Here is a 24410-nt window from a genome sequence, read left to right as displayed (position 1 = left end):
CCAATGTAGACATAAACATTTGCATTTTTAATTTCAATTGGACTTCTGCCATAAGCAATTGCATGTGTATATAGTATTTAAATATAATATCTTCGACAATGTCATGCAAACCTTTCCACTGCCGTGTAATAAATGCTGAGATGGCTCCGAGAAATTACACAACCTCACTCATTAGACAATAGCTGACTGTTGTTTGTCACTGGAGAAGTTAAAAGCTGCGCACTAATGCAGGGGACAAGACCCAGCACACAAACACTCATCAAGCACACACACACACACACACACACACACACACACACACACACACACACACACACACACACACACACACACACACACACACACACACACACACACACACACACACACACACACACACACACACACACACACACACACACACACACACTTCGTGGTCCAGCACCACTTGTTGCCTTTTCCGCTTGTCAGCTGTTCCAATTATCTTACACAGGAGTGCAAAGCATCTGAATAATTGATGACCAGTCTTTTGTCCCGGCTGCACTCAACTTTTAATTTGGCTTTTTATTCTCCGTGCACTCAACTTATTATTGCCTTGTTGGCTCTGCAGTGGCAAAATACTCAATTTCTCTTTAGACATTGTGGGACTTGAGATGTTTTTCTTTTGGGGGGGGGGGGATATTATGCTGTTGTTTAGTTGGCGTGTCATTAATAGGTGGAGCTGCATTGGAAAACTGCTATTGTTGTAGCTGTCCAGGAATCAGCTGGTGGCGGATAGAGTAGAGTTTCTCCTGCAGTGAAAGTCTCCTGTAGCCTTCCTGTCTCTTGTGCTTGTCGCTTACTGCTCTGTTGCGGAACTATTGTAATATTTAATTTTCATCCGAATTTTATTCATTCCCATACATGTATTTTTTACTTTAAATTTTTTTTATTTAATTTGTTTTCAAATTACACAGATTTTGAACAGTTTACTGAAGGCTTTCACATCTCATAGATGTCTTATTTTAATCGTTTAGACTTATTGTTGCATCTTATTGAAGAAGAGATAAAACGCAAGTCTGAATGAGATAGACAAGAGAATAAAAATATAAAAAATATAATAAGATAATGACAGAAATCCAAAAGGCATCAACATGTATCAGATGTTATTGCCTTAATGCCAAGACATGATGTTTTTCTAGTTTTATTTTGTATTTTGCATCATTCAATTTAAGCTTTTGATTCGATTGATAATTAGCCTCACCGCCCGTCTCTTCTGTCCCTTGTGTCCACAGCATCCGTTTGTGAAATCGGTGACGTCCAACCGTCCTCTGCGGGAACTGGTGGCCGAGGCCAAGGCCGAGGTCATGGAGGAAATAGAGGACAATAGAGAGGAAGGAGAGGAGGACGACGCCATGGAGCTCACAGTGGTACTGAACCTTTTTTTTCCCCTTTCATTTCTGCCCCTTCATTTTCGTCTCCATCATTGTTTGTTTTCTAAAAGGAGAATAGGCCACGCCCATGTTCAGTCCCAGCAGCTTCTCTGAAAGGTCTGGTGGCTTCGAGCTGCAGGGTCAGAAGTGTGGGTTTGATTTAAAGGGAAGATGCGTCGTTATTCTGAGCCCTTTCTTCTTCTGACTGTGTGGTCCAAAGCTCAAACAGACAAGTTAAAAAGGGCCTTTTTTTATGTCACCAGACAATATAATTAAGTTGGAACTCCTGCACATAATCACACAAAAGCATGCACTTACCTGGACGTGCCCCAAAGAGCCCAACGGATTGAGGGTCGGCTCTACAAATCCTCAGAGGGCATAAAATTAGAAAGTGGTGTGAGGGAGCACAAACAAAGGAACAGAAACCGGAACACTGGCATTCACCCACACCCACACGTGGTTAAATATAAGTGCAGAGTCTGACACCGCGGCTGCATAGAAACGCCATGACATCGCAACCCCTGATGGAAATGAATTATTTAAGGTCGCGCATTGTTCTGCCGCCATACGCTGACCCTTCGATGAAAAACAGAGGGTTTCCTGTAGCAGAGTCCCTCAAGTGTCGAGGATCCTAGATATACTCCTGCTTGACAGGAAGCTGTAACGAGACAGATGTGTTGATCACGTGCTGAGCATGGATGTGTTTTTTTCTCTTCCTCCCCGAATGTCAACACTTAGTCATAATGGCCACTGAATTGATTGAGATGAATAACGTAGCTCCCAGTGCAGTGACGGGGGACGTTTGAAACATGGCGATGCGGTAAGTGCCGTGGTATTTTGGCACTTCCTGTTTTAGACGTCTTGGTGAATGAGCATTGTTGACCTTTTAGTTTGAATTAAAGTTTAATATACTGCCACTTTTGTGGGCGGCGTAAAGCAACATTTTGACACAATCACAAAGCCCTGAACGTCGGCCAAGCAGTTACCACTTAATCTCTTCCTGTAGATCCTCCAGAGCCAGACAGAAATGTTTGCTGCACCTGATCATAAAGATGTCAAATGTTTTACCTCGAGTGGGAGTGGTTGCAGAAATCTCTCTGTGGGACAGATAGCTGTGCATGCAATCGTAAAAATAACATCCTCAGTGGTGTTTATATTAGATTTTTATGAGATTTTTCATTTATTTTTAGTCTGCCTCTAGAATGTGACGCAAACAAAAGACAGACATTCCAGTGTTTGTAATATGCTGTCAGGCCTTACGCAGTTGCCTTTGTTTGACAGGTAGTAAACTGCTTTCTTTGAGGTATTAAAAAATGTCTTAAATCTAACTTGATCAACCCTACAGAAACAAAAGTTAATTAAATGGAGGTTTACAGAGGTTTGAGTTCTCATGCAGTGGCCGTGGGTTCGGTTTCCGACCTGGTCCATAGCTGGTGAAATGCCCCAAAAAGGAAATACATATTTAAAAATGTACTTTTGAACACAAACGAATAAGAATGGGCTTTATTTTGAAAAGCACTCACCTCTCTGTCCTTCCTGGTTGTCAGCCATGATTTACACAGGCCTTTGACCTCTGTTATTATTGTTATTATCCATCTTATCTTTAGTAAGTATATCTCGGCCACAGTGAGAAGCAGCAGTATAAAGCAGGTTTGACTGCATTCCTACCAAGGTAAAGGTTAAGCTTACTGCAGTGAGGGTGGAGGACCTAATCCATTTGGGCTAAAAACCAAAGGTTGGAAACATTAACATTTAGAAGAAAACCTACGACTTAAAAGCCTTCAAACATCAAATGATTCTTCCCATGGTGCATAACGACACTTCTCTTCTCACACCTCCTTGTCCCTGCAGTGTCCAGGTAAGGAGCCATCTCAGACCAGTCAGACCAGTTTGGAAGGGGACCAGTCTACGGACACCCCGAGCCCCACCACGCCCTCCCCAACCACACCAATGCCTTTACCCCGGAAGGGGGCTGAGCCAGACACACCGACACAGGAGCAGCCGGGCTCCGTCATGATGGTCCCTGTGCCCCTGCCGCGGCAAAATCTCCCCCCAAAAGATGCGGAGGAGCTGGGTGACAAACTGGGCGACGACGTCCTGCTTGAGTCCGAAAAATCCGAGAGCGAGGCCTCGACCAAAACCTCCAGCTCGGACTCGGGCATTGAGGATGGAAAGAGTACCCCAACGTCAGAGGAGGAAAAGGTGCATTGAAGTTTTACGCTTTTTTCCGTTGCTGTACACACTGATGTTTCTTCTGGGTCATAGAGTTATGACTGTCCTGTGTCCAAATATGTTATAATATTTGTGCAAAAATATTTCTTAAAGGTTGCTGTCGAGACCCCAGAGACGGAGCAGCCGCCATCTCTCTCCGAAACCGAAGCCTCTGACGAGCAGGTCGACATCATCATAGACTCACCAGACCCAGAGAAGCCCACAATCCTGGTGACTGAGGATAAGAGCGATGTTCTTATCGCCAACGGAGAAACAACCACAGAAACAACAGCACGGAGCCCGAGCCCCGTTGTCGCTCCTGCACCTTCTCCAGCACCTTCCTCTGCTCCCACGCCACTCCCTGTTTCCGGCTCCGGGCCAAACGACAGCCTCACCAACGATACGCCAGAGCGGATGTCGATAGGAGGAAACGGTGAGCCCATCTCGCCTTATATCAACGGAGGGATCATCAACAAACGGTTCTCTTACTCGGGCAGCCAGGGGTCCGAGAGCATGGACTTGTCGATCCACAAGGAGAACATCTCAATGTCTGCCAGGGTGAGTCAGAAGCAAACCTCTCTCTGCTTGTAGGAACACGTGGGTGACACTTTTGCACCGAGTACACAATAAACAGCCTGATCTATCCAATAGTATTATTATTATTAGTATTATTATTATTAGTGCATACCTCCCCCAAGCCCAACAGTCCCCTTACATTGAATCAAGCTGCACCACACTCAAAGATATCGGTTCCCTAAATATGCCAGATTAAAAAAAAAATTATCAAGGTCCATGCAGGGAAAATGTTAAAAACAAAGTTAAAGAAAAGTTGTAGAGCTGTCCCTCTGGTCTGTATCTGCATGAAGATCTAGCTGGTTCTTTCCTGACCCGTACGACATCCTTCCACCAAGTTTTCGTAGAAATGAATCCAGTTGTATTGTGTAATCCTGCTCACTATCAAACACATCAACAGAACAACAAACAGACAGGGGTGAAAACGGAGGTAACGGTGAAAATGTCTTTTTACATACTGGTTTGACACAGAGAAGACGTGTCCCTCGTTCACACACATGCAGGTGTTTCAGTAGATCATGTTTTTCTGGAGAAAAGGGGTCAGGGCGGTATTGAAGTGTCGAAGAAGTAATGAGAACTGCTCTCAGCCTCTGCAGGAAAACTCCACCCTGGAAAAAGTATTTGTTTGCACCCACAGAGGAACTGAAAGTGCATTGTGTTGTGTTTTGGGGTGTGGGTGTTCACCATCTGCAACAGACCAGCGCCTGTCTTTCATTAGTCTCACAACTAAAGTTGCATTATGTGCTTAGGGTATGTGGTGAATCTGAATTTATTCTAACAAGTATCAAGGATCTTTCTTGCCACTGACGACAATTTATCACAATTCAACAAATGTGTGCCTTTTTAAAATCCTGCTGAGGCAAAGATGTGAGGAAGCTGGAGGAGACAGAAACCGTTTCATCATTGGATACCGAGCAAAATATGCAACATTTTCCATTCAGCAGCACCAACAGAGCCCTTTGTGTGCACACAGCTCAGTATTCATCCCTGTGAATGGAAGTTTCTGTGCAGCTCATTGTCACTCGGCTGCTTCTGGATGCTTATGGACTGACCACGATTGAACTCTTATTGACTGTGCACGGAGTCGTGTCTGTTTTGGGGCATGTTCACTTTTTTTTCCCAGAACACATTGTTCGGCAGTCTGAGGGTGAATCTTTTGTCTCAGGATGGGAGGACGGGTGTCTGCTGCTTTGTGTTGCATTAGTGTTTCTGCACTGCACAAGTGTGTATGAGTTAGAGCGTTAGTGTTTGCATTTGCTCATGAATTCATCTTTGTGTATAGGAGAAAGTGTGTGTGTGTGTGTGTGTGTGGGATATTTTCATTATAGCAACAACCTGCACACATGAACTCGCCCCAACAACAAGCATGTGTATTTCCTGCTTTAGTAAATGTGTCAGTTATGTAAATCAGCAAATCAGGACAAGCCTCCTCTTCCTCTCCTCTCCTCGTCCTCTCCTCGTCCTCCCCTCGTCCTCTACCTCTACCTCTCCTGTCCTCGTCCTCGTCCTTTACCTCTTCTCTTCCTCTCCTCGTCCTCTACCTTTTTTCTTCCTCTCCTTGTCCTCTAACTCTCCTCGTCCTCTAAATCTCCTTGTCCTCTCCTCGTCCTCTACCTCTCCTCGTCTTCAAACCTCTCCTCTCGTCTCGTGTCTTCTCCTCTACCTCTCCCTCTCCTCTCCCTCTTATATAAACTATTTATAAACCAGGAAATGACAACATCCAGGGGAGGACCTACCCAGTGTTTACTGAGCAAACCCTGCCATATCCGTCTTGTAAATATTGTGAGTTAGATAGCAGACCGTGGAGATGTCAGGTTATACTATGACTCATATCTAAACATTAATATCATAACTCACATATTAGTATGACATACTACTTGATTGGCCTGTGCCTGTGGCCTGTCTTTCTCATACCTGCTCAAATACATGGACTTTGTTCAACTCTTATCTGGGAGCAAAGTAAAAAGTCCTGCCCCCCCCCCCCTCTAGCTGAAAGAACACAGCTCGTGTTTGTTTTAAAAACCTGGATCTCAATATTTCAGTGGCGGTAACAAAAAAGTTTGTAAAGAGTTAAATACATTTTAAAAGTAAGGTCAGGTTGTGTCATACTTCATAGAAGAGGTTGTGTTGTTGTTAAAACAGGGAATTCCTGCATGGCCCTCCCCAGTGCACTGACAGATGGAACATCTCACTGCTTATGACAGTAGAACCAGATCGACAGGAATAGTTACGCCTCCGTGAACACAACACAACACAACACAACACACACACAACTGCCACTGTTTTTCACCAGGTTACAACAAAACAACAGAAAACATTGGGAATCAAAAACTCACACAAATCCAAAGATGATGTATCTGATTCTGCTGATTCAACCTCTTTTTGATTAAACATAGTACCATTCAATTTAACATTAAAGTGTCTAAATACAACCTATGTTAGTTTTATTCAAGGTAACGGGACGTTTCATTATGGTTCCCTTTTAATTTACCTTTTAAACGCTTTTAAAGTGCAAAGCTCACTTGGTCTACGTTAAATAGATAATTGTGGGAATTCTTTGTGACACAATGAGTGTCATGTTCATATTCCCCCAACATGTCTCTAAATCAATTTACTACAAATAGAGTTTCTGAGGTACCAATCAAATACACAGAAGAGTGTATTCAAAGATTTGCCTCGTCTTAATCTGACCGAACCATAATCCCTTTATCTGTTTTCCAGGACTATTCGAGTAAGACTCTGAAGCGAACCAGGAGGTTTGTTATTGACGGCGTGGAGGTGAGCGTTACCACCTCGAAGATCATCAGGGACGATGAGAAGAAAGATGAGGAGATGAGATTCCTGAGGTATGCGGATGACTCTCTACAGAACACACACACGCACACACATGCACACACTGTACAAACACTGATCTATTCACCATCCAGATAAGACGAGTCACATTTATCTGCGTCCCCACCTCTTGTCCTCGTGTCCTTTTTTCTTCTTCTTGGAAATATTCATCTGTTTTCATTCCCTGTAAATGAGCGGCTGTGATCTCAGGGGTCTGTTCATGACTGTGACTGAAATCCACACACTGATAAGTGGTAGGTTCCATCTACAGTGATGTAGATGGAACCTGCTATTTAAGGCATCCTGCTCTTTTGGGCTTAATCCCTTTTGGGATTAAAGTAAACTAACAATCCAAGTGGAAAAAGACTTATTTAGGTAATGTTCTGAAAGGGGAAGAAACGTGTCTCTGACTATTTGTTTCTTTAACTATCCAGATGTTGTTGAAGTTGATCAATACACTTTTATTTTGTTGTTACAAGTATTTCTAAATACTCTTTAATTTGTACAGTTGTGACAAACCCACTGCCCTGCCTTTGAGTTCCGGATGCATTACTCCTGCCATCTAGTGGTGAAGATATGACATTACATGAACGACAGTCAAAAAACAACATAATTTGGGATTTCTCAGAAAATCAGTATTCCAACAAGACAAATACAGGTTTTATATGTCATATAAATATATATTATCTCACTGTCTTTTCACTTCATTACTCCATTAAGGGCCAGACAGATTGAAATACATGTTTTGGTCAACTTTCATATCTGTAATATATTATCTATCATATGCAATATAATATCTATCTGTAATATTTTATATGGTTCCTTCGCTTCAAATAAAACACACACGAAAAACTTCTTTAATATTGCCTAATTGCAGGCTAGTACCTCAAACACAAACTAAGCTGAAAATGTCAATTTCATATTAAATTCCAAAACTGTCAACAGCTCAATATTGGTTTTGTCTGAATAACATTTTTGCTGCATTTCAAATTATCAGTTTTTCTTCAGATAAGAACTAATTGTGATTTTCAGTTGGACTTTTTAATAACAGCACTGATAACTTATGAACTCAAGTTGTGTACATGTTGAAAAATACTGATGGTGTGTGTTTGTGCGTTCAGACGTCAGGAGCTGCGGGAGCTGCGGTTGCTGCAGAAGGAGGAGCACAGAGCTCAGTCGGTTCTAACCGGCAAACTGGAAACACAGAAAGAACAGATGACGAGACGATTTGACCAGGAGATGAATGTGAGTCTCTCTCACACACACACACACACACACACACACACACACACACACACACACACACACACACACACACACACACACACACACACACACACACACACCTGCTACTTTATTAGCTACACCATATGTGTGTATACCTGTGTGTACATAATATAATATGTCATCCAATGCAATAGCTCTAAAAAAATCCTACCATAGTGAAGATTTTCTAGTATAAATTGTGTTGTTGCTTGTGTTGCTTTTACTTTATTAGAGTGTATTTTGTTTTTTATTCTTTATTCAAAGGGGGTGATATGCTGAACACTGTGTTGAAATAATGTGCGTTTTCCTTTTCTGACACACATTGCCTAAGTTCTTTTTCCCTCATGAAAGTAGTTTACACTTAAATAAAACAGCCCGACAGTGTTTCGTATCATAACTTCGAGTGTGCTTGTCTCTCATTGGTTCTCATCCCAGGCCAAGAAGAAGCACTATGACCTGGAGCTGGAGAACCTGGAGAAGAATCAGAAGCAGACCATTGAGAAGATGGAGGCCGACCACAGCGTCAAACTCAAAGACGAGACCAAACGCATCAAATCAGTGCAGGAGCGGGACTACGACAAGTTTCAGGATTACATCAGACACAAGAAGAAGGAGGTACGTTTGAAAATATGAGGAATCTTTTTAACTGTCAAATCACAACATGAGTGTTTTTGCTTCCAAACATACTCATGTGTCATTGTCACTGAATACGGCTCAACTGCGGCTTCTTTAGGTAAAACAGGCTGTTGATAAGTTGCCCAGAAATCAGCGTAAAGACTCCATGAAACAGAAGATGAACTCCTTCCAGGAAATGAAGATTAAAGAGGTGAGTAGTTTGGGCTCATGGTGTTTTCATGTTTACCAAACCTCAAACATTTAAAACCGCTAAACCCGTTGCATTCTGCTTTTTGGGAACCCATTTCATAATGTATACATCTTTTCCTCTTATGGATGAAATGTCCGGCTACTAATCGTCTCCGTCCTTCCTCCACGTCTGGTGTTTTTAGGAGGAGAAATTCTTGGCGCAGCAGAAGAACTACCTGGACACCACGCTGAAGAAAATCATCTCCAACAACAAGAGAGAGATTGCAGAAACAGAGAGGGATTGTCTCAACAAGAAGCAAAACCTAATAAGAGGTACAGTTTCCATTCGTCACACAAAACGTGATCGCAACGATAAGTCCTGTTGCTCCTCATTGATCTGGAGAAGTGGGACTTTACATGTGCACAGTATTGATACATCATGTTCCAATAACTTTGATCAGAGCGCGAAGCTACGGTATGGGACATGGAGGAGAAGAATCTCTACGAGAGACATCAGCTGTTGAAGCAGCAGCTGAAAGATAAATACTTCCTCCAGAGGCACCAGCTGCTCAAGAAACATGAAAAGGTAAACCAGTGGATCGAACATCTCCACCAACAAACACTGAGCTTTTCATATTTACTCAATCATGTGATCGCAGGTCAAAATCCAGGCTGGAGTCATAGGAAGTGATCCTCTCCAACTTCGTTTAATGTTCTGCTATCGTTCCAACATATGGTTCATTTATATCTATTTCCCCCGTCACTGCAGGAGCAAGAGCATATGCAGTGCTACAATCAGCGGATGATTGAGATCCTGAAAGGTCGGCAGCAGCAGGAAAAGAGCCGGATGCCCAAGATCCAGCGCGGTGAAGCCAAGACCCGCATGGCCATGTTCAAGAAGAGCCTCCGCATCAACTGGACAGGAAGCAGTTCGGAAGACAGAGAGAAGATCAAACAGGTAACTGGCTCTGGGTAATTGTGTCTCTCCATGTTTAAGCAGAAAGTTGGTAATTCGCTAACTCACCCCCTCTGTGTGTCTGTAGTTCTCTCAGCAGGAGGAGAAGCGGCAGAAGGCCGAGAGGCTGCATCAGCAGCAGAAACACGAGAATCAGATGAGGGAGAGGATCGGTCAGTGTGAAGGCAACATCCGGGAGCTGAAGCAGCTGCAGGTGACTGACCTGTTACACACTTGACTTTATCATCCTGTCACAACCCCGTCATCTCCAAGGCAGATCTCTCCAGTGGAGACACAATAAACGAGCACCAACAAATGCCTTGTCGTTAACAAAAGATTGTTTTGTGCTGCAGAATGAAAAATGTCACCTGCTGGTGGAGAATGAGACTCAGAGGCTCAAGTATCTGGATGAGCAACACAACCAGGTGATGAAGGACTGGAGGGATCATCTGAAGCCCAGGAAGAAGGTGCGTTTCCAGATTTCTGATTTCAATTAGGTTATCTACACATTTATGTTTTCGATTAAATGTAAATGTACGTCAACCCAAAAATCTTGCAATGTTAAATAAAGTCACATCTGCCCCTTTGTCCCGAGCCGCTCCAACATTTATTACCACATTTCAATCTGCTATAACCAGATTTTTATTTGGATCCGCACCAAATTGCACAATAGTTCTATGAATTATTCCCTGGTGGAGGTAATTTTGTCCTATTTTTTTCCCCATACTTGTTTTATCAATATTCGACCTGCATATATACATTTCCCCTCCCTCTATGTGAGCATGGTTACGTAAATCTTACACCTGTTTTGGTTTCCGTCTTCTCCCTCAGGCCCTTGAAACAGACCTGACCATGAAGAAAAAGGAGCAGGAGGCGTTCTTTAAGATGAGCGAGAGTTCAGACTGTCCGAACCCCAGCTCTCCCAATAAACTCTCCAAGTTTGTGCCTTACCAAGACTCTTCTACCACATAGAAACATCTGCTGTGATACCACACACACACACACACACACACACACACACACACACACACACACACACACACACACACACACACACACACACACACACACACACACACACACACACACACACACACACACACACGCTCACACACAGGCCTTACAATTGTCTGCTGCCTCAGTTTTATTTAGCTTTGCCAGTAATAGCAGCATAGTTACCCCTCCATCAGGTCCCTCAATTGTTTTAGTTCATATTTATGTTTTAACACATTTTTCTTTGAAGACATTGTAGCATTGAATTGACCTAAAAACCCACAACGTGCTTCAGATTGATTTTCCTTTACCACTCACCAGTAAAACATCTGGATTACACAATACAGTGACTGCTGATTCGGACGAGCTGAAGACACCAAAGTGATTTTAATTGGTCTTCATCGTTTGGTTTGATAGTAGTCTGTTGTCCTGAGGAGGGAATTTACTTTATGTTTGTTTCTAGAAAAGCTGGTGAGCCAGAAACTAAGCACTTTTTGTTCACCCCCAAATGATCGGTGTCGTCTTCCAGAAATGACCAGAAAAACACCCAAATGTTAATTGGTTAATGACCTTTTTGTGAATTTCTCCATGTCTTGGCCTATTCAGCTGCGTGTCAGACAGATGCATGTCATATAGCTGCCAAAGTGCGCTTGTATTTATTTTTACTGATTAAGAAAAATCCAGATTTATCACTGTAAACTCTTCTTTTAAGCAAAACCCATGGTATGAAGGATGTTCTAATTTTTTATATTGTTTAAATCATGTAGGGATGAGGCTGTATCCTAAGTCCAAAAATCTATAATTTCTTTTTAAATGATTAGTTAGGTAAGAGATTTTAACAGACAAGGAATGGCTTGCTTCTTATTTTCATATAGTGTTGGATGTGGTGACAGTTGTTATTTTTCTGTTGTATTCTTACTGTAAAATCAGTCACACTGGATGGGAACTGACGAAGCCAAAGTAAAAATACTGTTATATTCTTTGAAGGATGTTAAACGGGGGATTTAAAGCTAAATAATAAATAAAAAAAAAAGAGGTATTAAGTGTGTAATTGTTATACCGTGTGCAGTAAATGCACTTCCTGCTAACCAAAGTGCAATATTACATGTATGTCTTTGCTAACCTTTTATAGGGGTTTTTTTTAGTTCTTCTTAAATTTGCCTTCTTTTGCACTGAGAGGGAGAATAATGTGAAGAGTTTAAACCAAAAACAGATGTATCAGAGTCATGCAAAGGAAAAAAACAACACTGCTTGAAATTATTGTATCTTTTATGGGGGTTTTTTTTGGGGGGGGGACTTATAAAGCAGGGGTCTCATTTTGAAGTGATGATCTGCGTTTGATGAACGTGACTCTTCATGTATTTTTTTAAGGGAGTGCAACAATGCAGGCTGCTGTAAGACGCCTCTCGATGTTTCTTCAATGTTTGCAGCTGACAAACTTGTTTCCTTAGGGAGAGAAAGTGATTTTTAGAGCAGTTTGACCTGCGGGTTCACACCAGATCAGGTCAGTAATCAGGTACAGCTCAGTGTCGCTCTCTCTCTCTCTCTCTGGCTCCCTCTCGCACACTGTCTCTGAAGTATTTAAAGATGTTGTACAAATTCTCCTTCCTGTCATGTTTAATGGCTCCATCTAGGTCTTCCTCTCTGCCTCAGTTTACATGACGTTGTTTGTATGGAGGGGTCGTGAGTGTGAATGAAACTGTATCAGAAGGAACCACTGTTGTAAATAACTAAATAAATGCAGATTTTCTAATTACTGGGTTGTGGCTGAGGGTCTTTTATTTTATGGTTGTGTCTTCAACATGATGTGATGACGTCTACACATGATTTATTTTCAACTGAACATCTGGATTTTCAGTCAGTGTCCAATTCAAAGAACAAAAGATTTGGTGGACTGGTCAAAGCTCCCTTTACATTTTCATAAAGTTGACTCCAAATCTCCAATATGGTCAAACTGAAAGTTACATACTAGTCTGACCATGAAGAAAAGGTGAGAGAACAATCATCTGTACATTACAATAAGTTTCAAGTAGTACTTACAGTGACTTTCTCATTGTTATATCTAATCTAATGTGCAGGGAATACAATGAACAACACTGATGACACCAAAGCTGAAGCGCTGCCATCAGAGGTGAGTCACCACAAAATGTTTTTGTGTCTTTTAGCCACTTGGAGCCATCACGTCCAGCTGTAAAGACGACACTGACATTATTAGATAAAGCTATGAGTTAGCAAACAGTTTCTCATTTACACGTCCATTTGTCTGTGAGAAAAGCTCCCTGCTGTGTCGATGAGTGGTGAGAATAAAACTGCGTTCACAAACTGAAAAACCAAAACACTGAGCAAAACAAGGCTAAAATACCCCCAAGTTCTATGAGTCCTCATCTGATTAAATGGATAAAGGTGACCGGGGTTTTTCTTGTAGACAAACAGACGTAATATCATTTCAGTTACCCACCAAAACTCGGTTTGTTTTCCTGATCTAATAAAGACACTGAATTGATTCATCATGAAAAGTGATTGAAACAGTATATATTGGGGCTTTTACTACTTTTAACTCAGCAATGAATAAAAAGCAAAACACCCTTGTGATTTTTTTCAAACACCAATTGAGACACAGTGTGACGGCGTAGCTGAAAAATCAAAAACTTTTATTGACTCGAGTAAAAGGAGACTCAATGTAATGAAAAATACATTGCAAAAAAGTAAATAAGATTACAATACTGACACCATCATACCACACGTTTGCTTTGCACTGTACTGTACCTTCTTCACACACATTATGCCAGAACAATACAATTTCAAGTGTATTTGAATTTGTCTCCTCTCGTTGGTGCTGTCATTTTCTTTATAAAACATGGGTGACATGTGGTTTAACATTAAAGCGACTAGAAGCAGAACAGAATCAGTGTTGCAGCTTGTAGCTTTGTCTGATTACGTCCAGAACCATGAACATACAATTGTTTTATTTTGAAATATGGCCTTTTTTAGGGGGTTGTGTGAAATGATCAGTGAGTGGATTTCATATACTTTTCTCAACAGACCCTACTTTTCATTTATCTCAAAAATCCCATAAATCAACCGAACAACGTCTCTCCTGGATCTTCCTTCCTTCTCATAACTCAATCAGTACAGAGCAAAACACCTAAGAGATGGACCCCCCAAAGGAAAGTAATAACAGTTCAGACACGACTCATTACTGTACAATAAAAAATAATTTGCTGACCATGCTTGAGACCAGTCAAGCATTAATGTAAAATATTATTTTTATACAATGGTCATTCTTTGCTGTTATTCAAGCACCAAACATCCAGACTGTACACTTAAAATACTGTAAATCATTGCACAAGTCACCGTAGATTTCCAATTCCTCGCGCCCGGTCAGACATCTGGTGCAGAGATGCAGATGTGCTCGTCAAAATCCCACTTCTCCCTTCACCACCTCAGTTCTGTTGCTCGAGCCGCGTCTTTACGTTGACGTTTTTTTGCTACAATGAGTATGAAATAATATGGCAAATACAATGACGAGTAAAGTAAAGGAATAAAATGCACGGTGGCATTTTTTTTTTGTTTCCTTCCTGGAGCATGTGCAAACCCTAAACCTCATGTGACTGGAGAAAGTGCCCGTTTGTTACAGGTCACTGCAACATTCATCAAAGAAGAAAAACATTAGAAAAACTAAAATGCATGTTTCTGTTATAACAAACAGCACTTCTACTTGGCAAATACACTTTTAGTAATTGCTAATAGCACTTGAAAGCCCAGTCCTCCTCTAATGAGTTAATGTGCAGTCTTTGTCTAAGCGACTTTTAATTTTTTGTGTCTACTGCTGGATTTGAACGTCTAGTTCAGTTTCCTGTGATCTAGATTTAGTTTTAATGTTTAGTAAGACGATTCCCACAAGGACCATGTGTACAGTCACAAACAGTTTATAAAGCACTGAAGCACTTTGCATATAATATCGAGGCACCGTATCGTAGGAGGACGTAGATACATCTGTGGCTGTTATAACGTCGAGCCTTTCTAATGGCGGGACTGGCACAGGCTGCAACTAGCACATGGCGATGAAAGCAGATAATATTTCACTTAATACTTAGTTAATAACTAAAAGAAGTAAACATCACAAAACCCAGGAGGGCATGTGTTATTGCTGGTTCAGTTTAGGTAGAACATCCTTGCAAAAAATAAACATAACAAACGTAAAAAAAAAAAAATGTACCTATAAATTAAAAAAATGCTAGTTAACTACAAAATAGTGATAATTTGTTCATTGAAATCCTTAGTTTATTTATTGATTCATATGGCGGTGGTTGTGAGCGCACGTTCCCACTAAGGTTTCTTGCTCAGGTAATTCGAGGGGATCCAGCCCTCGACTTCTCCTTTGACATTTTTACAGAACCACCAGCCGCTGGTGTTTTTCTCCAGCACCTCGAACACTGTACCCACTTTGAAGTTGGCTGTTTGTTCGTCCCCTTCAAAGTCCGCCACAGCGAGATACAGCTCATCCCTACTGGGCTCCTTGAGTAAAGGTGGAAGCTTGTCCTTGGGCGGACCAGGCTTCTCGCTCTTCAACTGGGGCTTGGGAGGAATTGGGATTTTATTAACCTTGCACTCCTCCTTCTCCTTGTTTGCAGGCACCGGGACAAACCCTTTGGGCTTAGGGGGAGGGGGCCTGCTGAGTTGGGGTAGTCCGGCCTTGAGAATATCCTGGATTTCTGGTAGAGCAGCTGGAGGTTTGAGCTCAGTTGGACTGGATGGGTCTCCCTTCTTTGGAGGAGGAGGTCTTCTTGGAGCCATGGCGGGGGGTCTATTAGGGGGTTCCTTGTGGGGAGGCACTAATGGTTTTGCAGGGGGTGATGAGCTCTCGTGGCTGTGACCATTAACGTGTTTTGGGGGGACCTTTGGCTCGTCACAATACTTAGTATTGTTGAGAGAAGGGATATGAGTGGGTGGCGAGCTCGTTGGGCAACTGGGGTGGGAACTATTAACTGCTGCTGAGGCGTCGTTCTGATGGTTTGCCTCAGCCGACGCAGAACCCGAGTCTGCAGGTTTCGCCGGCCTCAGCTTGCTCCGCAGGTTGGTGATGTCTAGTTTGTTCTCCGCTGGGGGATCTGGCTTGGCAGCTGGGACAGGTTTAGGTCGGAGCACAGGTTTGGGCTTCGTCAACACTGACGGACCAGGTGCTTCTGGTTTCTCCTCCTGCACCTCAGGCTTGGGTTTCGGTGGCTGTTTCGGCACAGGTTTCAGATTAAACTTCTTCACCTCTTTGGCGGAGATCTTGTGTCCACATTCAAGACCCATCTCGTTCCGAAGGTGAAGAACTTTGTTCTTATCTTCTTTCTTGATCTCTGGTGGTTTGTCTAGTTTGAAGGGGGCTGCCTTGGGCGGTACCAGTGGCATGACTGGGGGTTTTGGGGGCAAAGGCTTGGAATGATCAGGTCTTGGTTTGTCTGCTACCTCCAATTCAAAGCTCTTGTTAATGGACTCCCTTCGAGGTGGGAGAGCTGGTTTCTCCTCGACTGGAGGGGCAGCTGGGGCTGGAGGCAACTGCCCGGGGAAGGCAGAGCCCACCTTTGCGGGACAGGGCTTCCAGTCTCTGAGTTTAGGTCGGGCACAGGACTCGGGGGCAGTGGGTGGCTCATCTGGTAACGGCTTGGACCAGCTGTCATCTGTGCCTGATGCATTTGAACAACCACCATCTTCCAACCTCAGCTTCTCCATCTCGTTGGGCAGAGGGGCAAGGAAATTGGGTCTCAGGGCATTGCTGGTCTTCTTGTACTTGTCGATAAAATTGGCAGGGGCCCAGCCCTCTTTTTCATCTATCTGGATGTACCACCAACCATTTGAATTCTTCTCAATCACCTGGTAGGTAAATGAATAAAGAACAGATTAAATTCCCAAATTCATTACTTCATTAATTTTTTCAAGCCAAATGCTTCACTATAAAATCTGTTTTCATTCTTTCTTCTAAAATACAGTTATTAGCAGTGCCTGACCCACCTCAACTTTAACTCCGGCCTGGAAGCTAATACCATCAGGTATAGTGGTCTGGAAATCCGCTATGGTGTAGAACTCTTCCTCAACCGCCGGAGGAATGGGTGGCTTGGGTAGATTTGCACCACGTGGCTGTGCAATATGAGAGACACATGTCAAGTTGTTAAAAACATTTTGTTGAGAGAAAATCCCAAGTTATCATCTAATACATAAAGAATCGTTGCTGTGCCAAATCTTACAATGGTGAGATCTCTGCGAGGAGGAGGTCTGTGTCTGGATCCCACTTCTGTGGAGGGAAAACACATCTAATCAGAGAGTTTGTTGAGTTGCACAGCAGCAGCGAACAGCCATTTTATCAAAATCTGTTCCCTGTCTCAAGTAAAAGACAAAATCACAAGCTCCCTTTGTTGATTTCACGTATTACTTTTGTTCTCGGAGAAAAAGGAGAGCCTGTTTTCTTTGTCTCGAGCTGCGTTGTTCGGCTGGCCCTGTTTGGAGAACCCGTCGAGGTCGTTTGTACTGGCGTGAGCAGCGCCCCCTGCTGACTGCTTCTGGCTCTGAATGTCCATCTTCTTCAGGTAGGAGGCTGGGGCCCAGCCCTCGCGGCCCTGGTACCTGAGTGCAGAAGAGATGTACCCTCACTGGCTTGAGATATAAAATGAGAGGGAAGACTAATGGGCAGTTAGTTCAATGTGCAATTAACTTGTCTCTTTAGTCAATGCAACATTTTATATTCATGAGCCCCGTCAAAATCTGGAACAGGTTATGTTGGCAAGTAAAAAGAGAAATATCACGTTCATAGTTTTAATTTGTGTTATTACTTGAAAAGGTTCTGAAAACACATCACTTTCCTCACACTGTACATTTCTGCAGCTCCTCTCTCTAGCCTCTATCTGAAACGCTTGGTTTTTAGCTCATGTCTCTTTAAGGCCCCCCCCCCCTCGATAAGGCCCGGTCGCAGAACTTCTACATTCAGACAAAACCTATTCAAAGCTAGAGGAAAAATAAACTGGGAAAAACAAACATAATATGTCTCCTTTAATGTCACTGGGTTGAATTACCTTATCTTCCACCAGCCCTCCAGATTCTTCTGAATCATCTCGACAACCATGCCTCTCTCCAGGTCGATCTCATCCTCGTCCCTGGCCGCGTACGGGTAAATCACTGAATACTTCTCATCTAGAGTCGGAGGGGGGGGGAAGACAATATCGTAAAATATAAAATCATAATGTCCGTTCTGGGGATTATTGTGCACAGGTTCACAAGAAAAGCGGCGCACAGATAAATGCTGATGTAGCATAAAGGCTGCGGTGACAAAGCACTTTGTCCAACTCAACCCTGTCCCTTTGTGGTTAAGGATGAGAAACTGTCACGGCTACTTCAGTACTCTGGCTTTATATTAGCAGAGTGATTCAATTAAATGAGGCAAGGCTTGAGCAGCATCTTGTGGAGTGAGAAGATGTGAGATAGACGCACAAAACACACAAACATCCTCCACAAATATTGACCACAAACACAACAAACTTTGCACTAGAGATATCATTTCTACATTTTGTATCATTTCTACTATTAAACTACTACTACTACATCTATATTGATCCATCAAGTGATTATTAATGCTGGTTAATTGAAATGATACACGTCTCCTATTTAAAAACGTACAAAAACACAATTCACTTTGCATGCAAGGGTTTAATTCACATGCTTGGGTCTCTCATGCAGCGTACATGCATACACATGAACCACCATGCACACAGATGTGTATGCATTTGCACACACACACACACGCACACACACACACACACACACACACAAACACACACACACACACACACACACACACACACACACACACACACACACACACACGCACACGCACACACACACACACAAACAAACACACACATTGAGAATAGGGGGGAAAGAAAGGCGTGCGCTCCACCTTGCCCAAAGCCTGTGCTGAATAGATCCCCTAAAGTTCTGCGACGACCCACGTGCCTTGGCAGTGACCAGAATCTCCTCGGCACTGTTCCCGGCACAGTGAGTGGGGCAAAATAGGAAGTGAACATTACATGTGTCATCCCGGTGATCTTTTTTTCATCGTAAATTAAAGCATTTCCAGTAATGGTCGACCTAAAAGAAATCAAAGTTCAACTCACAGCAGAGCACAAATAGGATGAATTATTTGGGAGTAAATGGGAATCGTTTGCTGATGAATGATCGATAAAGCTTTGTGGAAAGTTAGTTTCTTTTAATGAAAGTGTTACAGGTTCAATCCATGGTAGCTGGATTCTGTTATTTATAATCTCATTACCTATTTCCAGTGTAAAAAACAATGTCCTTAAAAACGATATGTAGGTGATATTGTGCATCATCTTGGGTCTATTAAATAAAATCTTACACATTACGGGATAAAAAGTAGTGTTGGGACAACTTCAGCATATATTATTATGTACTTGCCCAATTGCTCATTTATCCCCCTCTGTGTTTTTTGTGTCGTACTTCTGGACATTTGTGATAATGTCAGTGAACGTAGATGTTACATTTGAGTCATTCTCTAATTCCAGGCCTCTGATGAGCAGAAACAGAGCAGTGAGCTCAGTGTCCACTTTTAAACCAAATACTTCTCAGGCTTTCCGGGACTTGAAATATGCTCTGTAATTTGCATTTTGGCTCGGACCCCTTTATTTGCTCAGGGCTCCGACCATACGCTGCATTATCATTATAGTGTCGTTCTTTTAAAATCGACATCACAGATTTTATGGATCCTGCTCAAATGTATGCCTCATTTTTCTTTTTTTTTATGTCCTGCTCATGAACCTACACATTAGAATGAACTAGTGTTTGACAAATCTTCTCCAGAAAAGAAGCAATTTCGTCACGTTTGCTCAACAGATCTGCGAACCACCCAAATAATAAGCACTTATTCTAAATATTGCATAGGAGTCCAGTTTAACCTCTACTTGCTTCTACATTATACCAAACATAAAAAACGAATTTGCACATACATTTACTGTAAGTGTTAAATAGCCTCTCTAAGTCCTTGACGATACTGTGTTTCAACGACAGCAGAGGGAAAAGTTCCATGTACCTTCTTCTCCGGGAATAGTGAAGTCATCAGGGTCGTCCTGCGCCTCGAGGCAGGTGGCAGGGACCCAGCCCTGGGCGTCGTCCGAGCTCACGAACCACCACCCTGAGAGAGCAGAATATAAACATAGTGACCTATTGGATATCATGACACATCTTTTTATTTAATAGAATTTAATGATAATGTATTATTTTAATTTAATATTTAATTTAAAAAGTAAATGAAAGAATCTCTGAAATATTTAATCCAGATATAGTCCCATCAGCCGTGTTTCCCAGCATGCCTCAGTCCGTCCACTAGGGATTGATCCATAAACCTTTGTGCATCTTTCTACATTTCAGAAAACAATAAAAAAAAGACTGTACTGGATACTGAATAGAACTTACCAGACTCATTTTTCTCAATGACCTCCACCGTCTGACCCGCATGCAGGCTGATCTCGGAGCTCTCCTGCTTCTCGTAGTCCGTTACTGCCACATACTGGTCGAGGAGGAGAGGATCGGCTGAGGTGGAATCTCCTGTTGAGGGGAACAGATCGGAGCAGAGGCTCATTTAGCTCTTTTCTCTCCCTGATACTTTCTTCGAGAAGCTACGGATGAAATCTCAATAATGCAAATAAAAGCCTCTACTCCTCAGGATGTTGGGTATTATTTATTAATGTCTTATTAAGGAGGTGTCCATGAATTTGAAATCAGATTAAATCTCTGTGGCTTTGAAATATTGAGCTGATGAAATGCCAAATTAATTCCAAGGTTTAAATTCTGTTTTTACGTGAGAGGAGGCTTATCTACAGTATTGAGATTCACAAAAATAATGAAGCAGAGGCGGTAACGGATGTGATTGGAGAGATGAGCGTGAGGGAAACAAGGAGCTGACAGAGGAGGAGTAACAAAAGGGAAACTTGGAGAAAAGGAGTGAATGAGGAAGTTAAAAAGTGTCAAGGGGGGTTAGGTCAATCATCAACAGACAGAAACCACAAACACGGAGACCCACCACTGATGTTAGCACCAAGCCGGTAAGAATCAAATCTACTTTTAATACACGAGGGGCTCAAAATACGACCAGAAACCTGAATCATATATAACATTAACTGGAAAAAAAACCTTTGGTGGACACATAGCACTTTGTCTACTTGTATGTCTTAAATGTGATAAATATAAAAAGTACAGATGGGGTGATTCTAATTTTGTAACTTTCTTAAAACATTCAGAGAGCAACAGCTTGTTAATTATTTAAATTAAAGCAACTATATTTATTTTCTGCAACAGATGCTTAATTCTGTCAGTTTGAATAGTGAGCAGGTTTATTTATAAGAAAAATAATGAGCTGCTTTACTTTAAAAGCTAAAAACTATGAGGTCACAACATGGATTAAATATAACATCAATCCCTGTCTTGTTACTTTTCAATTTTAACTGTACTTAGTACGCAGACACACACTCGCAAATTGAACTGGTTCAAACTATTTCCATTGAACTAAACCAATTATTTTAACTCCAAGATTCTATAGTAGTTAATATAAGTTAAAAGTATTTGCATCATTTCAATCTCCTTGACTTTGCATGATGCTGTTAATGTATCTACACTATATAAAATAATAAATCCTTCTGACGTAGATCCAAGGTAAACATCCCGTCATTATCTTCAATATTTTCTCCTCTGTTCCACCACAACATACTTAAATACATAAAAATGAACCAAACAGGGTCTAAAGTTAATGCATTGTAGTGTATGAGTCCATTTTAGAACCAGAGCAAGCCCCAAGCCTTCAACAGAGCCCCATCCCACCTGCCCAGGCCAGGGGAGGAGGAGAGGGGGGGACAGGCCACTACAGCTCCCCCGCTGGGGTCACACACACAGCACGACCAACCACGACAGCGTGTTTACTACCTCGCTTTAGGAAAGTAGTCGCTCTCTCCACAATCCCTGATGGAAAGGAAAATGAATGGAGAAGAAACTGAAAAAAAGTGTCATGGATGCAACTTGAGAATTGTAGATGAGTGAAGAGGATGAAGAGGAAATGAAGAGAAACGGCTTCTGTGTAACTGGTGCAGTAATCGTCAAGTCCAGAAAAAGTATTTAAATATCTGAGTGTAGACAAAATGTGAATGGAACAAGAACACATGTCAGTGACCACTAGATGGAGCAAATGTCATTATATACTGGGCTACATAAGAATGACTGGACTTGTATTCAAAGACAAAATGACCAGAGCGAAGACCACGAAACCCCATTTTCAAGAAAATACACAAACAAAACTGTGACTTACCTGATTTCTTCTTTCCAATGGGTTCCCTGGTAATGAGAGGAAAACATCACATTACTACCAGGGGGGGAAAAGTAAGGATATATAGTTCACCAAGAAAGAGCATATTTTATATGGCACGGAGAACCTTCAGACGTACAAGAGATATTTATCCTCTTGTGCTTTGTTCTAAAATATACATTTATAATAATTCCCAAACTCTGTGTGACTTTTACTGATGCGTTATCTCTTAATCTATACAAATGACCCTTGTAAAGACTGGAGGGGTTTATTGTTGGGTTAAGTTCTTGTACTTGTGCATTTGCTTCATGATACTTCCAATGTTTTTACCCGTATTTCTGTAACTACTTTGAAACAATGATGCTTTTAAGATCCTTTCGAAATCTGCCACATGATTATTTTTTGTGCCATGAGGCCACAACACGACAGCAGTGATTCCTCCAGCAAACAATGCCAGTAATTGATGATATCATCATTTCCTGTTGGATCTATTAATAAGCAACGTGTGAGAAAGGCCTCAGTTCCTCTGCCTCTTCTCTCCCTCACTTCCATCATCTTCCTTCCCCCCCACTCACATCTTCCACGTCTACTTAACTCACTCCTTCAATCTCCCTTCACCGTTTCCTTGGCAGCTCCTCCTCGTTCGCTCCCCTGCATTAACATGAACGCTGTCAGCCACATAAAGCATTGTTCAGTCGGCACAGCTGTTAATTGCAGAGGCTCAGGTCTCAGTAAATCTTCGCCCATGAGCGTACCCACTGACGTACTGTAAAAAATGTAATCCCTGCCTATAGGCCGACAGAAGCAATACCCTTATTATAGAAGAGCAGTGTTTGTGTATGGTATATGTAAAAGGTTAACGTGAACCATTGGCTTAATATGACTATTTTCATGAATATCAAATGAATCCTCCCAGTCACAGTTTTTAGTTTCATCATCATGGGAAAATTCACATCACAAACATGACGACAACTGACATATCATCATATTTGTGGATTTCTCAGAGGAATTCATGGATCTTGATGGAACATTTTAGGGGACGGATATTTATGAGTGTGTGCAATCTGGTGCAGATGCAAATAAAAATCTGGATCTAGTGAATTTAAATGTGGTTTCATACAGGGACTGTTGGGCCTTGGTTGTATATGATCTCCTTTTTCATTCTTTCCATCAAGCTTCAGTTCCATCTTGCTCCATCACCTAATTCTATTTCCTTCCCTTATGATCTCTTCTACATTCCCCTTTCCTTTCCTTTCCTTTCCTTTCCTTTCCTCGTTGCTATAAACTTTTCCTTCTGTCCCATTTCCTCTGCTTCCTCTTCTTCCCTCGTCTCTAACTTTGCTGCTTCTGAGGAGAAGTGCGAGATGCCCCTCTCAGCGCATGTAGATTTATGCTCCATGATAAATCTTCCCCCACAGTGGCTGCTGTGTCTGTGCACCAGCCCCATGTTGTCAGTCAGCCAAACAACAGGCTGCACTAGCAGAAAGCACTAATCCAATTTCAATAAAGACAAACCAAGGTCTTTCCTGTATTCAGCCGCCTCGAGTAAATGCCCCCTCTCTCTCTCTGCAGCTTCTTCTCCCAACGCAGGCCTGGGGTTTTGTATGAAGACGGAGGTGGTACGTGTCATTGCCGACCTCATGCAGGGGAGGACAGAGACAGACTGTGTGTGTGTGTGGGTGGCATGTCTATCTATAGTTATGAGGGCCAATTTTGGTTCAATACCATCCTTGTGAGGACATTTTGGCCGGTCCTCACAAATTTAATGGGCTGTTTGAGGTTAAGACTTGGTTTTAGAGTTGGAATTAGGTTTAGGTTAGGGTTAGGGGCTAGGGCTCGACTATAGAGAGACTTGCATGTGTGTGTGTGTGTGTGTGTACCTGACATATCAACCACTGACTATTACACAATCACCATTTCAGAGACCAGTTTATGTCAGATTATCATATAACTGGTATAGACAGCCACTACAAAGGTAAAGCAGAGCAGGTCATCCACTAATCTGAGGGTCGGTGGTTCAATTCCCGGCTCGTCCGGC

The 24410-nt window shown here is 42.2% G+C and overlaps 2 protein-coding genes across 5 annotated transcripts in view; one reads left to right on the top strand and one right to left on the bottom strand.

The window, feature by feature from the left end:
- The window catches only part of stk10 (serine/threonine kinase 10), a 37716-nt gene extending 24935 nt beyond the window's left edge, over positions 1–12781 (top strand). The window contains exons 8-20 of the mRNA XM_047343376.1: positions 1254–1388; positions 3243–3593; positions 3717–4160; positions 6897–7021; positions 8129–8252; positions 8709–8888; positions 9007–9099; positions 9281–9410; positions 9539–9663; positions 9847–10035; positions 10121–10246; positions 10386–10499; positions 10864–12781. Coding sequence (XP_047199332.1) covers positions 1254–1388; positions 3243–3593; positions 3717–4160; positions 6897–7021; positions 8129–8252; positions 8709–8888; positions 9007–9099; positions 9281–9410; positions 9539–9663; positions 9847–10035; positions 10121–10246; positions 10386–10499; positions 10864–11004 — 2277 coding nt within the window. The 3' untranslated portion in view covers positions 11005–12781. The remainder of the gene's footprint in view (positions 1–1253; positions 1389–3242; positions 3594–3716; positions 4161–6896; positions 7022–8128; positions 8253–8708; positions 8889–9006; positions 9100–9280; positions 9411–9538; positions 9664–9846; positions 10036–10120; positions 10247–10385; positions 10500–10863) is intronic.
- Positions 12782–13655: 874 nt separating this feature from the next.
- The window catches only part of sh3pxd2b (SH3 and PX domains 2B), a 34726-nt gene continuing 23971 nt past the window's right edge, over positions 13656–24410 (bottom strand). Inside the window, exons 6-15 of one of the 4 annotated variants that reach the window (XM_035178058.2) lie at positions 22376–22401; positions 21997–22032; positions 20494–20625; positions 20111–20212; positions 18962–19045; positions 18081–18198; positions 17444–17634; positions 17259–17305; positions 17026–17151; positions 13656–16887 (exon numbers count right to left, since the gene is read on the bottom strand). In XM_035178058.2, the coding sequence (XP_035033949.1) occupies positions 15355–16887; positions 17026–17151; positions 17259–17305; positions 17444–17634; positions 18081–18198; positions 18962–19045; positions 20111–20212; positions 20494–20625; positions 21997–22032; positions 22376–22401 (2395 nt within the window). In that variant the 3' untranslated portion in view covers positions 13656–15354. The remainder of the gene's footprint in view (positions 16888–17025; positions 17152–17258; positions 17306–17443; positions 17635–18080; positions 18199–18961; positions 19046–20110; positions 20213–20493; positions 20626–21996; positions 22033–22375; positions 22402–24410) is intronic. The other 3 variants (XM_035178059.2, XM_035178060.2, XM_035178061.2) reach the window with 3 other exon arrangements.

Source organism: Hippoglossus stenolepis, chromosome 15 (genome assembly GCF_022539355.2).
Source record: "Hippoglossus stenolepis isolate QCI-W04-F060 chromosome 15, HSTE1.2, whole genome shotgun sequence".
NCBI lineage: Eukaryota > Metazoa > Chordata > Actinopteri > Pleuronectiformes > Pleuronectidae > Hippoglossus > Hippoglossus stenolepis.
This window is presented reverse-complemented; position numbering and strand designations above follow the sequence as displayed.